This window comes from Benincasa hispida, chromosome 1 (assembly GCF_027475165.1).
Source record: "Benincasa hispida cultivar pf3 chromosome 1, pf3_genome.v1.1, whole genome shotgun sequence".
Taxonomy (NCBI): domain Eukaryota; kingdom Viridiplantae; phylum Streptophyta; class Magnoliopsida; order Cucurbitales; family Cucurbitaceae; genus Benincasa; species Benincasa hispida.
Genome location: NC_143478.1, coordinates 64,413,942 through 64,429,209, shown reverse-complemented (window position 1 = coordinate 64,429,209; position 15,268 = coordinate 64,413,942). Strand labels below are relative to the sequence as shown.

At 38.4% G+C, this 15,268-nt stretch overlaps 1 protein-coding gene across 3 annotated transcripts; it reads right to left on the bottom strand.

Annotated features, from left to right (window-relative positions):
• Positions 1 to 561: 561 nt before the first annotated feature.
• CHR1 (chromatin remodeling 1) lies at positions 562 to 14,513 on the bottom strand. Of its 3 annotated transcripts, none has more exons than XM_039021351.2 (16): positions 14,301 to 14,513; positions 14,076 to 14,193; positions 13,089 to 13,361; positions 12,917 to 13,000; positions 12,388 to 12,734; positions 12,101 to 12,290; positions 11,830 to 12,005; positions 11,530 to 11,596; positions 11,264 to 11,450; positions 9,303 to 9,398; positions 9,129 to 9,223; positions 8,924 to 9,043; positions 1,865 to 1,984; positions 1,680 to 1,778; positions 1,486 to 1,596; positions 562 to 1,083 (listed from the first exon to the last, which is right to left on the bottom strand). In XM_039021351.2, the coding sequence occupies exons 2-16, from the start codon at positions 14,142 to 14,144 to the stop codon at positions 844 to 846; spliced, it is 2,274 nt and encodes a 757-aa protein (XP_038877279.1). In that variant the 5' UTR covers positions 14,145 to 14,193; positions 14,301 to 14,513; the 3' UTR covers positions 562 to 843. The 3 variants fall into 3 exon arrangements, with proteins under 3 accessions (XP_038877279.1, XP_038877277.1, XP_038877278.1); XM_039021349.2 differs by having other exon boundaries at positions 14,076 to 14,152; positions 14,301 to 14,507; XM_039021350.2 differs by having other exon boundaries at positions 14,076 to 14,213; positions 14,301 to 14,505.
• Between the last annotated feature and the right edge of the window lie 755 nt (positions 14,514 to 15,268).

Here is a 15,268-nt window from a genome sequence, read left to right as displayed (position 1 = left end):
ATTACAAGTTTAAAAATCGATTACACAAACCCAGAAAGTCAGGCCAAATTTGCTGCACCTCATTCAAATCTCAAAGAAATTGATAATTTTGCGAGTTTTCTTATCTAAGAAAAAGATTAAGTTCAAATTACTACAATAATTATCAAATTTTTAATTTAGACCATTGTCATATTTGAAACTTTAAAAAGTTAATAGATTTATTAAATTTAAACTAAATTTTACGTATAACAGAAACTTAAAACAATCAATTTAAGCCACATTTATTTTAAAAATCATAATATAAAAAGTGTGGCTCATTTAACTACACTCCCAAAAAATTAGTTAACAATTTTCTGTGAATTATGAATACTAAAAAATCCATTACGATTGCAGTAAACATGCCTTAGTGTTATTAGGAATTAAAACATATATTTAGCCAACTTTAGCCTGATAGTCAATCTAGCCCATAATTTTTCACATTGACAAACCCACAATTCTTGATTTTTTTCTTTAGAGGTTAAAAATCCCAAGTATCTAATTCAAAATTGTTCTTGGTTCTCAACCTGCTGTACCCAAATGGCCTAGATGGGAATCGATACTTTTAATTAAAGTCCCAAAAGATTCAGAGATCGTGAAAGTTTCTATGGCCATAGAAACTCCGCTCTGAAAATTACAAAATCAGATTCAGAAGGCAGTCTTCACAAATTGTATCTCCTTACCTCAAACAAAAAATATGCTGCCCTAATTAATTTTGCATGCTCAGAAACTAAAGACCAAAAATTGCATGCACCAAACGCCTCCCAAAATACACACTTACAATAAGTCCCAAAAAACAACACCACCTACAAGACTACTGTTAACAGTTTAAGAGTTAAGGGTAGAGAGTACCCCTCCTGTGGAAGTTGGTATCACCACCTCCCAACCAGGCCCTTTGAGAGGGTATAAATCACCAGAAGCTTTAGATTTCTCATCATCTGTACCAAATGGGGCAATCAGATCGGAGCGGTCTAAAATACGCTCCAAATCAGCATCGCTAATGTCTGTCTGTATTATCTTGTCTTCAGCAGAATCTACCTCCCTTAGTAGTGTTAGTAGATCCTCTTCCTGAAAAATTTCACAAAACCGGGTAATGCATGTGCACCCAAACAGGATGCGGTAAGAAACAATGGAAATTTTCATTGCAGTCATAAGAAATCTTGGTCATCCAGAAACATAAAGAAACCTCCCCAATGCGAAAGAGTAGCTTTCGTCACAATAGAGAAAAATAGTAGAAGATTGAGGCTCATAATGGTGATGATTTACAATGACAAATTCAAACGCATTATTGAGGATCCTCATCTGAAAAAATTACTTGGGGTACCCGTAGCCAGATGAACCAAATCAATACACTCCTTGGCTCTCTACCAAAATTTCTACAAAGTCCATCATGACTTGACTTAACAATTCAGAAGTCAAATGTAGGCAATGAAGAATCAAATACAATGAATTGAAACGCGTTTAACAAACCTCTACAACATCTCCAGGGTTGGGTTTTGTTCGTTCCTGGTGAAATTGCCCCTTCTCGATGACCACGTGCTCAAGCTTCAACTTACTAAAGGCCCTCTTCAGAATACGGCCCTGTTAAGACAATTTCTCAGAATACTGATAAATCGCATCATGAATATCAACATACCAAAAGATTAAGACCATCAGCAAGCTACCTCTATAGACTGAGCTGTTGCAAGTCTGTAAACGTGTACAGGTTTTGTTTGACCTATCCTGTGACACCTATCCATAGCCTGCAAATCCATTTGTGGGTTCTGGTGTACATACGCAATATGATGAGTCAATTTTAATATAGAAACTGGAGAAGAATAAAAAATAAATGCAGAGTCGAGAAAAATACCCAATCACTATCATAGAGTATACAAGTATCTGCTGCAGTAAGGTTAATACCCAGACCACCAGCCCGGGTGCTTAGAATAAATATCCTGTAGGTGCTGTTAACATCATTGAACTCCTGGATCTACATGTAGAAAAAATAAATTGGTCAATTACGCAATCCTTAATACACCATCATATCACCAACACTATCATAATGGAAATATTTGCAAAATTTCTAGTCTAGCGCCGCATGTAAAGAGAAATTCAATTAATTATTACATATAACTGATAGATTACCATTTTGTAACATGCAAGTAATAATTCAATCTCAACTCAACGTTTCTCAAGATCCCAACAGAACATACTAAAGTAGTAGCACAAAGCAACAAAACACAAAGTAGAGAATGTAATGTAAAAATAAAATAGAGAAGCACCACACAAAGTAAATGCAAGGCAATACTGAGATTCTTTTAACCGGACATTTTTCATATAATTATGAGCCAGGTGGAGGGCCTAGGCATGCACCTAGGCTAGGAAAACACTCTTCGACGCCTTAGGAATCTTTCCAGGATCAGGCGAGGTGACCTCACTGAGGCATGCATCATCTACGCCATAGTTAGGTCCACAAGTCTGTTTTTCTTCAAACAATTTTATTTTTAATGAGAATCAGTCAATCATAATTTCATTGATTATATGAAATTACAAAAGGAGCAACAAGTATCATGAGATATAAGAGATGTTTTTCTTTGAACAATGTCTTTTTTTTGCTTTTATTGAAAAAAGAGAAGAAAAAACACAGATTTACGTGGAAACCCTAGATCAGGGAGAAAAACCACAATAAAAGATTTTTATTCTTTTTAATTTTCTGATACATAGTACTCAACACAAGACAGGTATAAATAACCAAACTGAGAGAAACCCTAGACAGTAGACGCTAAGTAAAAGACTAAAATGCCCTTAGGGCTAAAACACCATTTCAACACTCCTCCTCAAGTTGGGGCATAAATATCAATGAGGTCCAACTTACTAATACAAGTGTCAAACGTCTATCTAGGTAACCCCTTGGTCAGGACATCCACAATCTGTTGACTGGATGGTACATAGGAATACAAATGCTATCGTTGTCTAGTTTCTCTTTGATAAAATATCGGTCAATCTCAATGTGTTTGATTCTGTCATGCTGAACAGGGTTATTAGCAATATTAATGGCAACCTTGTTGTCACAGTAGAGTCTCATCGGGTCATGACTCTCATAGCTCTGTATTCAGCTTCAGCACTACTTCTAGCCACGACACCCTGTTTCTTACTCCTCCATGTAACAAGATTTCCCCATACGAAGGTATAATACCTCGAGATTGACTTCCTATCAGTAGCGGAACCGGCCCAGTCTGAGTCAATGTAGGCTTCGATGCATCTTCTATCATATTTCCTAAACATCAAGCCTTTTCCAGATGTTGACTTTAGATATCTCAGAATCCAAGTAACAACTTCCATGCGTCTCATATACGAGCTTGCATAAACTGGCTTACCAAACTTACTGCATATGAAATATCAGGTCTGGTGTGTAAGAGACATATCGGCTTCCCTACAAGTCGTTGATATCTTTCCTTGTTCACCGGGACGTCGTATACTGACTTTACCAGATTACTGTTAACCTCAATCGAAGTATCTGCAAGTTTACATCCAGTCATCCCAGTCTCTTGTAATAGGTCTAATGTATATTTTCTCTGAGACACTGAGATCCCTTCCTTTGATCTTGCTACCTCCATGCCTAGGAAATATCTCAAAGTACCAAGATCTTTAATCTCAAACTCTTCTGCCATCTTCTATTTCAACTTGTCAATTTCTACCGAATCATTCCCTGACAGAATAATATCGTCAACATATACAATTAACACAGCTACTTTTCTTGGTGTTGATTTCTTAGTGAACAGGGTGTGATCAGAGTGACCCTAAATATACCCTTGGGTTTTGACAAAGGTAGTGAAACGATCGAACCAGGCTCTAGGGGACTGTTTCAGACCATACAAAAACTTCTTTAATTTGCAAACCTGACTCCCAAACTACGCTTCAAACCCTGGAGGAGGAGTCATATAAACCTCTTCTTCCAATTCACCATTTAAAAATGCATTTTTTATGTTCAACAGATGTAGAGGCCAGTCTAGGTTCACAGCAACAGAGGGGAGAACCCGACTAGTGTTAAGTTTTACCACCGACAAGAAGGTTTCTGAGTAATCCACCCCATACGTTTGAGTGAATCCTTTCGCAACCAATCTGACCTTATATCTGTCGAGAGTCCCATCGGACTTGTATTTGACTTTGAATACCCATTTGCACCCGACTGTTTTATGACCTCTGAGAAGAGCAACTAGATCTCATGCTTTGTTGGTCTTGAGGGCTCGCATCTCTTTCATAATTACGGTTCACCTTCAAGAATTTCCAGAGCCTTGTACACATTTCCCGGAATTGGCATGGTGTCCAGACTAATGGTGAAGGCCTTGAATCTTATTGACAAGCTACTGTAAGATAAGAAGCTTTTCATAGAGTGCTTGGTGCAGGACCTCGTTCCCTTTCGTAGAGCAATTGGTAAGTCCAGGGTAGCATCAATCTCACTGGTCCTGTCACCCTTTTCCTCTGTATTCATCTGCTGCACATTTTCAGTCTCCTGAACATCATCAGGGGGAAATTCATTACTCTTATCCTCCCTAATTTTGCCAAAGTTCGCTGCATCGCTAGTGTTCACTACATTACTTTCAACAGATTTATTATTATCAAGAGTATGGTTACCTTGAGCTGGCTCTGGTTCTGACTCTTGAACACCTTCCGACGGAGCAACAGGGGGAACTATTTCGAGGACTATTTCCTTTCGTAGATTCTTCCGATAGTAGGTTATCTAAGGAACTTGTTTTGTAGGAAGGATAGGATTGTTAGGAATGGGTGGGCCAGGATTATTAGTGCCAGGAATGGGTTCGAGAAACAAGTCTACGGGAATGGAATAAGTGGACGACGTGTTAGCCTCTTCACTCGAAGTCTACCCCTGAAGAGGACTAACGGGAAAGAAAGGTTTATCTTCTCGAAAGGTGGCATTCATGGTGATAAAGTACTTTTGAGAAGACGACTGATAACATTTGTAGCCCCGTTGATGGAGTGGTTACCCAACAAAGACACATTTTTGGGCCATAGGAGCAAACTTACTTTGGGTACCATGACTATGGACAAAAACCGTACACCCAAACACCCAAAGAGGAACATTTGGGAAAAGACAGGTAGAAGAGGACTCTTTGAAATGAGCTAAGGGAGTCTGGAACTTGAGAACGTGGGAAGGCATTCGATTTATGAGATGGGTTGCAGTGAGTACAGCATCTCCCCATATGTACGAGAGTAGGGACGCAGGGATCATGAGTGCCTGAGCAACCTCAATAAGGTGACAGTTTTTTCGTTCGGCCACCCCATTTTGTTGTGGTGTATAGGCACAGGAGTTCTGGTGGATGATACCTTTAGAGTTTAAAAAATCACGAAGGGATTGGTTAACGAACTCACGACCATTGTCACTCCGAAGGATAGCAATTTTGGCATTGAACTGGGTATCGACAGTGGTGTAAAATTACTGAAAGACTGTAGTCACTTCGAACTTATCCGTAGAAAGGAACACCCATGTAAGACGGGTGTGATCATCTATGAAGGTGACAAACCACCGTTTACTCGACACGGTTGTGATATTAGATGGGCCCCACACGTCACTATGTATCAGGTGGAAAGGTTGGGAAGGTTTGTAAGGCTGGGAAGTAAGACACCCGAGGTTGTTTTGCACAAATACACACATCGCAAGATAAAGATGAAATATTAACATTACGAAATAAATGTGGAAACAGATACTTCATATAATGAAAATTTGGATGTCCAAGACGAAAATGCCATAACAAGAAATCAGTTTCAGAAATAGTAAGGGAAGACAGTAAACAAGTGCTAGATAAACTCCTAGAGGAAGCATCCTCCGAGAGGAAGTAGAGCCCCCTATTGTGCCAGGCAATGTCAATCGTCTTCCCCGAGCTCAGGTCCTGAAAGAAAACATTGTCCGGTGAGATAACGACATTGCAATTCAGATCTCTAGTTATTTTACTGACAGATAGCAGGTTATAAGATATTTTTGGCACATGCAAGACATTCTGTAAAATTAACCCTTGAATAGGAGATAAGTGACCTTTCCCAGCAACGGAGGCAAAGGACCCATCTGCAATTCGTATTCTCTCGTTTCCTACACTTGGATAATAAGAGAGGAATTGATCAGATGTTCTAGTTAGGTGGTCCGTTGCTCCTGAGTCAAGAATCCACGATTCATCCCCTTCAACCAAGAAGCTAAAAGACTGAGAAGTACCTGATTGCGCGACATTGCCAGTTCCAACCATACTTGACTCTACCTGGCTGGTGACTGATGACGTACCATCCCCTGTTTCACTGACAAGGGCCCGACCGATTTTAGATTTATCATTCGCAAGCCGTCGCTTGCCATTAGGTGGGCAACCGTGTAATTTCCAGCATTGATCTTTGGTGTGCCACGGTTTCTTACAGTACTCACAGATTGGTGGTGACTTTCCGTTTTGTTTGTCACTTTCCGGTCACAAGGACTTGGCTCCAAACGTAGCAGAGTCTAAGTGGGTGATGCTAGTGCCACTCATAGCACTGGTTTTGTCCTCTTCTAACCTGACTTCTGAGCATACTTCCATCAGAGACGGTATTGGTCTCTGTCCCAAAATCCGACTTCGGACACCATCAAATTTAGGGTTTAAGCCAACCAGAAAATCATACGCTCGATCCGCCTCCTCAATCTTTGAGTACTAAACTCCCTCGACAGGACAATTCCACACGACTTCGCGGCACAAATCCATTTCTTGCTATAGCAAGGACAATTTATTGAAATAAGACATTACGTCAAGAGTCCCTTGTTTGCACTCGTGAACATGTTTCCTCAAGGTATAGAGACGTGAGGCATTTTGCCTCTTCAAATAGAGCTGAAGACAACTTGCCAAATATCCTGAGCGGAGGTTGAGTACAGATGTGGCTTCCCAATCTAGGGTTCTATGCGGTTTATCATAATTGAGCGAAGAAGAGAATCCTCTCCTTTCCATATACGTTCCTAGGGATCACCGGGATTCGGTCTTGGTATTTCTCCAGTTAGATACCCGAACTTGTGACGTCCCTCAAGGACCATTCTCACCAATTGGGACCAAGAGAAGTAATTTTGGCCGTTAAGTTTCTCACCAATAGAAATCCCTGCAGAGTTTCCCACAGAACCAAACATAATATTTGCTATAGGTAAAGTAGAGTAAGCATTTACCGGTGTTTCTGAGCATAAAGAGAAGTCTAAATGTGGATGTGGATGTGGATGAAAACAGTCGCAGAACTTGTTGTGGATCTAAGAGCCGATATTTGCTGTTATAAGTTTGCCAACTGTTGTTCAAAGTCGACGGTTCCACCAAAATTTGCCGTAGGTTGGTTTTGCCCATAAATCCCTAAAAGTAGCTTCATTTTGGCTAGAGAAAGGACCAAAAGAAGGGCTAGGAATGGTCTGAACATGCTGGCTGGACCGGGTTCAATTGAACCGGTTGGTTCGGTTGGACCAGCTGGACCAACTTAGGAGGTTGGGTCATCCACGCAACAGAGGGACGGTCTGGTATGGGTGCTAGGGCTGGCGACTGACTCACAAACAGAGGCTGAAGGTCGGCGACTGAAAATCGACAGTCACGAGCAGAGGCGAAGTCGGGCTATGCGAAAATGCCCGTGGCTGGTGGTTGTCCCTGCATCGGCTAAATCTGAGGAAGAACCGCGCGCGGGTGATCGGTTGGGTCGCGGACGGCGAGACTTCGATCGATCACTGTGTAGGAGAGGGACACCGGCGACTGAATCGCAGCGCTGGAGCTCGAGTCTATGGGCTTGATCGGTCGGTTCTACTGAGGGAGTCCACTGGCTAGAGGTCGAATCTGACACAAATCGGATGAGTTGAGGTAGCGCGGCGTGAAAATAATGCTTAACGGCTTCTCGTATGGCTGTGGCAACTTCAGCGTTCATGGATCTCCCCGTTAAAACGAAGGTTGTTGTCGGAGTCTCTGGCTTGTTCTCATCGGTTTCGTCGCCATGTTCTGATACCATATTGAAAAGAGAAGAGAAGAAAAAACACAGATTTACGTGAAAACCCTAGATCAGGGAGAAAAACCACGATAAGAGATTTTTATTCTTTTTAATTTTCGGATACACAATACTCAACACATGACAGGTATAAATAACCAAACTGAGAGAAACCCTAGACAGTAGATGCTAAGTAAAGACTAAAACGCCCTTAGAACTAAAACACCATTTCAACAGATTTCTTCCGCAAAAATCCTCCTCTAAATTATTGGCTATTTTTTCTGCTTTCCACAGAAATGCTCCTACCCCATAGAATCAGAACTCCAGTTTCTATATGGTACAGATGACTAACTCCCCTCCCCGCATATGATTGCCATTATCTTCCCCTACCTACTAACAGACTTTTGTCCTTTCCAAATGTGTGTCTATCAAAAGATTAGGCCATGGTAGCCAAGAGCAAGTTTTTCGCTGCATGTGGCAGTTAAGGCCCGTATGGTTGCAGCGTATGGAAAACCAAGTCTCCCAACTGGTCTCCTTTTCCTCTCTCTAACAGTACTTTTAAGAAAACTATCACTTAAATGGATTGCTTTCAAAATTTATCTAAAAAACAAATATCAGTTCCAATAGAAGTTACAAAAGCATTTGTCAATCATCCATGAATTCTCCCTTTTATCAAATTCTATCTTGTAAATTCATCTGCATTTTATATGCCTGGCTCTCAAAGGATTTTTGTCAAAGGAATGCATATGCATGTATATTTTCCACTGATGATGTAGCTCTACATGTATCAGATACATGGAACATAGTTCTTTGGTACAACAATTTCTGAAATTGACACCATACTGCAACATATTGGCACTTGTAATGTGAGAAACTAGGACGGGGGGAAATACAAGACCAACAACACATAACACAACTGGCTGTAAACTATTTGGATATTTCATGCGCGAGCTCATACCTGTCTTTTCCTTTCATCTAGTTTCACGCCACCATCTATTCTGCAAACTTCATATCCCTTCTCACTAAAATAGTAGTCCATGATATCCAAAATCTTAGTCCATTGCGAGAAGATAAGGACCTAATAGAAATGCAAAGTAGGCGATTAGGTTTAAATAGGCAAAACTGAGAAGAATGACAGAACAAGATTTACAAAATCAATTTACTTTATGCTTGCGTGCAAATAGCTGTGTCAACAATCTATCTAGCAAACGAAATTTGCCACACTGCTCAACTAGCTGCTCTACAGGAGGATACTCATCTGTCAGGAAAAAACAAGGGTTTAAGTGAAATTGTATAAGACATTTTTACCATGACATTGGAAAATAAGAGACAAATACAAGATTCATCGAAGGCTGATTCCAAGAGATCGGGATGGTTGCAATTTTTCCGAAGCTGGACCATCAAATTGTTAAGCTTTCCTTTAAAACCATGTCCTGCATTTTCACAAACTACCACAATTAGCACAACACAAAATGAAATGTGGTATAACGAATAAAATCAAGCCTATCATTAACAATCAGCCTAAACAAAGCATGCACGTGATGATCCAATAGCATGCACAACAGTTTTAACCTAGCAACAATTAATGCATATGTTACAAAAGCCTAAACGAAATAAAACCAGAAGAAGCATGCACCTGAAACCTGGGCCCACGGTATTTAAACACTCATTCATTTCAACTAGAAATATACGACACCAAACCAAACTGACCATTCAACCACACTAAGCCAGTTAGGTTTTTCTTTCTTCCTTGTGTCCAACATGAACCGAACATTCAAAAACTTACAACAATAATTTTTTTTATAAGAAACAGAGATGTATATTCACCAAGAGAGCCACATGAACAGCAGCCTAAAGGCAAGGGGTAGAGGAAACCCCCTCCCACAAAACTAATAAAGAAGAGCCCTCCAATTGTTAATAATATGAGAAGGCTATAATTACAAAAGAATTTGGTGTAATTTGTACACCATCAAGATGCTATGTGCTGAACAAAAACCCAAAAAGAATAAAAAAATTCAAACTTATCTTCAAACACCCTACTATTTCTTTCTTTCTAAAGACACCACAAAAGCGACAAGTAGCACATCTCCAGAGGATTTTCCCTTTACCATATACACTTCCACCACCAAGACCATCCATCATCCAATCATCAATCTTCTTAGAAAGGCAATTAACCATCCCAAAAGTGCTAAAAATAATCTGCCAAACTCTAGAAGCAAACTCGCGATGCTAGAACAAGTGATCCACAGTTTCCATTTCTCTACGACAAAGACAGCAAAGGGAGAGCGAGAGGAACCAATTAGGGAACTTTCTCTGAAGCTTCTCACAAGTATTTAGACTTCTATAAGCAAGAGACAAAGGAAAATCTTCACCTTCTTGGGAATTTAAGCTTCCAAATAGGGTTGACCATAGGGAACTTATTTTTCGCAGCCCCTAGTCAAGTTTAGTAATGTGAACTTGGTACAGAACCTATACAAGGAATCACTCTTCCAGCGTAAACTATCCCTAGTTCTGCCCACAACAACTGAGCAAGAGCAATGGAGCTGCCAATTTCTCTATCAAAGAGGCTTCTTCTAAACCCCAAATCCCATGTTTGGTTCGAAATATTCCAATAATAATAATAATATAATAACGATAATTCCTTAAATATTGTAGGATAAATGATTTTTCCATCACATTTACAGTGAGCTTTAAAAACTTTTACAATATATTATTAGTTAGATTGGGTTCTTTAATGGATTTAAAATAGATTCATTCACTTTGCATATGAGTTGTCATAATGAAGTGTATTTTTTAACAAATAAAATTTACACAAGTATTCATGCAAAAATAGAAGTTTGAGGACAGTTTATCAACCATTGTTCAGGTTCTCCATTATTGAACAGATTGGTTAGGTTCTTATCTTTCAAAAATAATAAAACCATCTGATTCCAAGAAATTCAACCAAACCAAACCACGAAGTGCCCACTAACTTCAACCCACTCTGTGCTGGGAAAAAGTTCTCAAGGAGGGAAGTCATAGTATAATCTCAGAGTTCCACTACTTCATCCTGAAGATTGATAATATATTAGAGAACCAATTCATCCATAGAAGACTTAAAGGAGTTGGAAACTTATCCCTAAATCCCTGGCTAGCTATTTAGCAATTTCAATGCCAACTAGCAGCCAAGAGAAAACATCATCCCACCGGTTATATACCAAATAATAACAGAAAAATGAAGAAAAAATACTGCATCATAATTGGTAGTTACAACGACAAGCACATGGCATTTATATACTAAAACCCAATGCTAAACTACCTGATCCCTTCTCGGAGAGATGATTTTCCAATGTCTTGTTAACTAAATGTTCCTGAAAGTTCTTCTGATACTCAGTCATGTTTGCATATATTATGATTTCTTTCTTCCGAGGGAGCATTAGCTCAACATCAGATTTCATTCTCCGAAGTAGAAATGGTCTCAGTATTCCATGCAGTTTTGCTACCATCTGCAGGATTGGAATATCTGAATATGACACACTTATGTAACAAATGATGCTGGAAAAAAATGTCAAAAGAATTATCAACCTGGGCCTTTCTATTCTCTTGTGTTTCTTCTTTTTCTTCAGCTTGACACTTTCCAGAGAGATCAAACCTGAAAACGAATTATTAGGAGCAAAATCAATCTTGAATATGGTAATGATAATTATTTGACCCCCTGCATCTACAATCTCTATATTGACTTAAGTTTTAAGCTGCTACTCTGTGTTATCGTTTATTTAACAAATTGCAGTGCTTCCAGAACTATAAACCTCACCTCCATTTTCACGGATGGAAAAACAAATCTGAAGACTATAAGCATCCATAGATAGATAAAGGCATACTCACCATGACTCAAATTCTTCATTGGATGAAAAAATATCTGGTAAAATAAAGTTCAACAATGACCAAAGCTCTGCCAAATTATTGTGCAGTGGTGTCCCAGTTAGAAGCAGTTTATTTTCAACAGTTATGTACTTCAACTCCTTCAGCAATTTGCATTTTGAGTTTTTCAGTCTATGCCCCTTCAAGAAAAATGTTTTCAGGACCATAAGTTTTCAAAATAAATGAACTATATTTTATAAGAGACACATTAGAAGCATGGTCTAAAATGGCTGACCTCATCAACGACAAGATATTTCCAATTGTAATGCCTCAAAAATTTTTTAGCATCACTCATTGCAATCTCATAAGAAGTAACCACTATGGGGAATTTAGGTCCAATTGTTCTAGGCATGGACTTTCTTCGAATCTCTTCCCTTTGTTTTTTGTCACCATGATAAATAATAGAACTCACTGTGGGCACAAATCTATATACAGAGACATACAAACAAATGGAGAAATATAAGGTGTCTAAACAATTTTATTGTTGAAATGTATTCAGATAAAGTCAACACAGGAGAGTACCTTGATATTTCATTTATCCAATTTGAAAGTGTGGAAAGAGGAGCAATAACTAAGTAAGGTCCATCCAGTCCCTTCCCTTTCAAATGTGCTAGGAAGCCAATGGTTTGAATTGTCTTACCAAGCCCCATTTGATCTGCAAGGATTCCATTCAGCCCATTCTGCCATAATGAAATCAACCATTTGACACCTTTGAGTTGGTAGGACTTCAATTTGCCACCAGTCAATAGAGGTACAAGTTCACTCTGCTCCTTCTCGATTCTTTCTTCCTCTGTCAAGTTTACATCTTCATCCTGCTCATCTTCTTTTGATCTAGTCAGCATAGCTGCAACAGCCCTTTTTGCCTTCCTCTAGAAACATTTTCATCTCAGGTTAGAAATTATTTGACAATATACTAACAGTACTGAAGTAATAAAGCATATAGAAGATTAAGTTCAATTAAAAACACATCACATGAGGTTAAAATGTCAATTTTAACGGATTTAAAACAATCCCCCAAGATGTTAAGACATAAGAAGCACATAACTCTTACATTATTATAGCGAGCAGCAGCTTTCCTCTTTGAACCACGCCCACTGCTTTCCTCAACAGATTTCTTCTCTTCCTCCACTCCATTCTAGCAAATAGTTGAAATCAAATCTCAAAGAGTAGCAGAAAAGGAGCATAACTTTAAAATGCATAAATTATACGGCACATAGACATACAAATGTGATGTCATCCATTTTCTCCAGCAAGAATTCTGAGTATAACTGTGTTTGAGTGAGAAGTTCATCCAATTTGGTAAACTGATTGTCACTCAACTTAGCAGATTCTGTTGAATTCTCAAGTCTTTTTGCCTCCTCTTCCTTAACCCGAGCTTCCAGCAATTTCTGTTCCTCCTCAGCCATTTCTTTTGATATAAGACTGGAATCTCCATTTTTTGCTTCCAAAATTATCTCTTCCTCCAACTTAATCTCCTTTTCCCCATTACATAAATCCTTCATGAAAAAGGGGGAAAAAGAAGTCATAAAACAATTTGGCGCAGCATTAGAAAAAAGGGATGCAAGTTCAGTAGGATTCGGATACAACATACTCGAAATATTCATTAATGACATGCATAACAAGCAGACATGGCTCATTTGAGTACGATGCCAAAAGAATGCACAAGAGAACAAACACGCAGGTGTGAGAAGTTCATATGGAATCTCAGATAGACTACATCTTCCCTTCCATTTGATCCAACATTGTCAAGAAATTGGAAGTGTTTCCACCATCTCTCAATGAATTTTACCGCAAATGTTACTGTATATCAGATGGTGCTAATAAACAAACAGGTTTCAGCGTTGTGACAGGAAATAATTAAACAGAAAGGAGTAAGAAAAATCTTTTTTTCCCCATGCGGCTGTTAGGGAGCGTTTTAGAAGAAAAACGAGAGGTTAATCACTACGCATTAAGATAGCTATTTCCAGAAAGTTCCTTTTTCCCCTTTATTTGTATGAATAATCTATGTCTTTAATAATAAATAATGATTTCAAGGACAGAATAATCTTAAGCAACATTTAAAAGTTCTTCTCGAAAGCAGTTAAAAACACGAAATCAACTCTTTTCTTTCCTGCTAAAATATCCACATAATGTCTTTTGCTGTGTCAAAAGAATCAATAGGCACAAAAATTAGACAGAACACAAATCTATAGTAAAGAAAGCGAAAACACCTCGTCTTCCAGAACCGAAGTTGGGGAATCTGCGGAATTATCGACCCTTTGTTTCTCCTCGACAGCCATTTTCAACCCTAAAATGAGTATGAAACAGTGAACAAAGACCGGAGTAAACCTACAAACAGAGCAAAAACACTTGGGAAAAGAAACAAACTAGTGAATTCCCTAAGAAGCTGTAAACCGAGCGTAGAGTTGATTAATCTTAGTCACTGAATTTCTTACCGCTCAACAAATACAAAGACGAGAATCCGGAAGCAGGAGCAGAACGAACCAAATGCACAATAGCCAATCGAACGAACTTTAGTTCTCCAGTTGAGATTCACTGAGAAATGAAGAAATTTTTAGAGGGAAGCGACCATGGAAAATGGATCGTCGTGAAGTTTGCAGAGAAGCTGCAAGTTCTGTAATGTTTGTTCACTAAAAAGGTTTTTTCCTTTTTCGTGGTTCGGGGTTTTAGGCGGGAAGAGGAGAGATTTTTTGGACCCTGAAAAAGAATTTAATTACCAAAATACCTCCACTATTGGTCTAGTTGTAGTACAGACCTGCAGAGTTACAGGTAAACTTTATTTATTACAAAACAAGTTGAGGTTCATGGTTGGGTTCGGTTTGTAGTTAAACCGAACCAAATCGAAAATTTTAAATATGAGATGTAATAAATTGAACCGAACCATCTTGTTTGGTTCGAACTAAAGTTCGATTTGATTAAGTTTAGTTTCGGTTTTATATGTAATATAATATAAATAGTTCGGTCTGGTTTGATATTTGAATTCAAATCCAAACCAGAATGAAAAATTTAGTTCTCTTATAATTTTAAACTGAACTACAAAAATTTTGTTCCACTCGATTGGTTTTAATGTTCTCCCCTGTCTAAAATAATTTAGTGATGATTGACCAGAGCTACACAAGTTAGGAGTTGAATATCTCTATATCGTAATTTTAAAAAAAACATTAGATTATTACGTCAAATTTTTTAAATTAGTAATTTAGGCCCGTTTGATAACTATTTAGTTTTTTTGTTTTTAGTGTTTGAAATTAAACTTATAAACACTTCATCCATCTCTATATTTCTTATTTTTCAATCTATTTTTTTACCAATATTTTCAAAAACTAATCCCATTTTGAAAATTATAAAAGATAGTTTTAAAAATATTTTTTGAATTTGGCTGAGAATTTAACTCTTGTATTTAAAT

Bases quoted from the DNA above. Each gene is read 5' to 3' on its own strand.
- CHR1 (XM_039021351.2), bottom strand. From the start codon at position 14,144: ATGGCTGTCGAGGAGAAACAAAGGGTCGATAATTCCGCAGATTCCCCA. The intron at 12,735-12,916 runs GTAAGAGTTATG...AAATGTTTCTAG, and splicing joins CTGCTGCTCGCTATAATAAT to AGGAAGGCAAAAAGGGCTGT. The intron at 9,224-9,302 runs GTATTTGTCTCT...TTTTCCTGACAG, and splicing joins ATCAGCCTTCGATGAATCTT to ATGAGTATCCTCCTGTAGAG.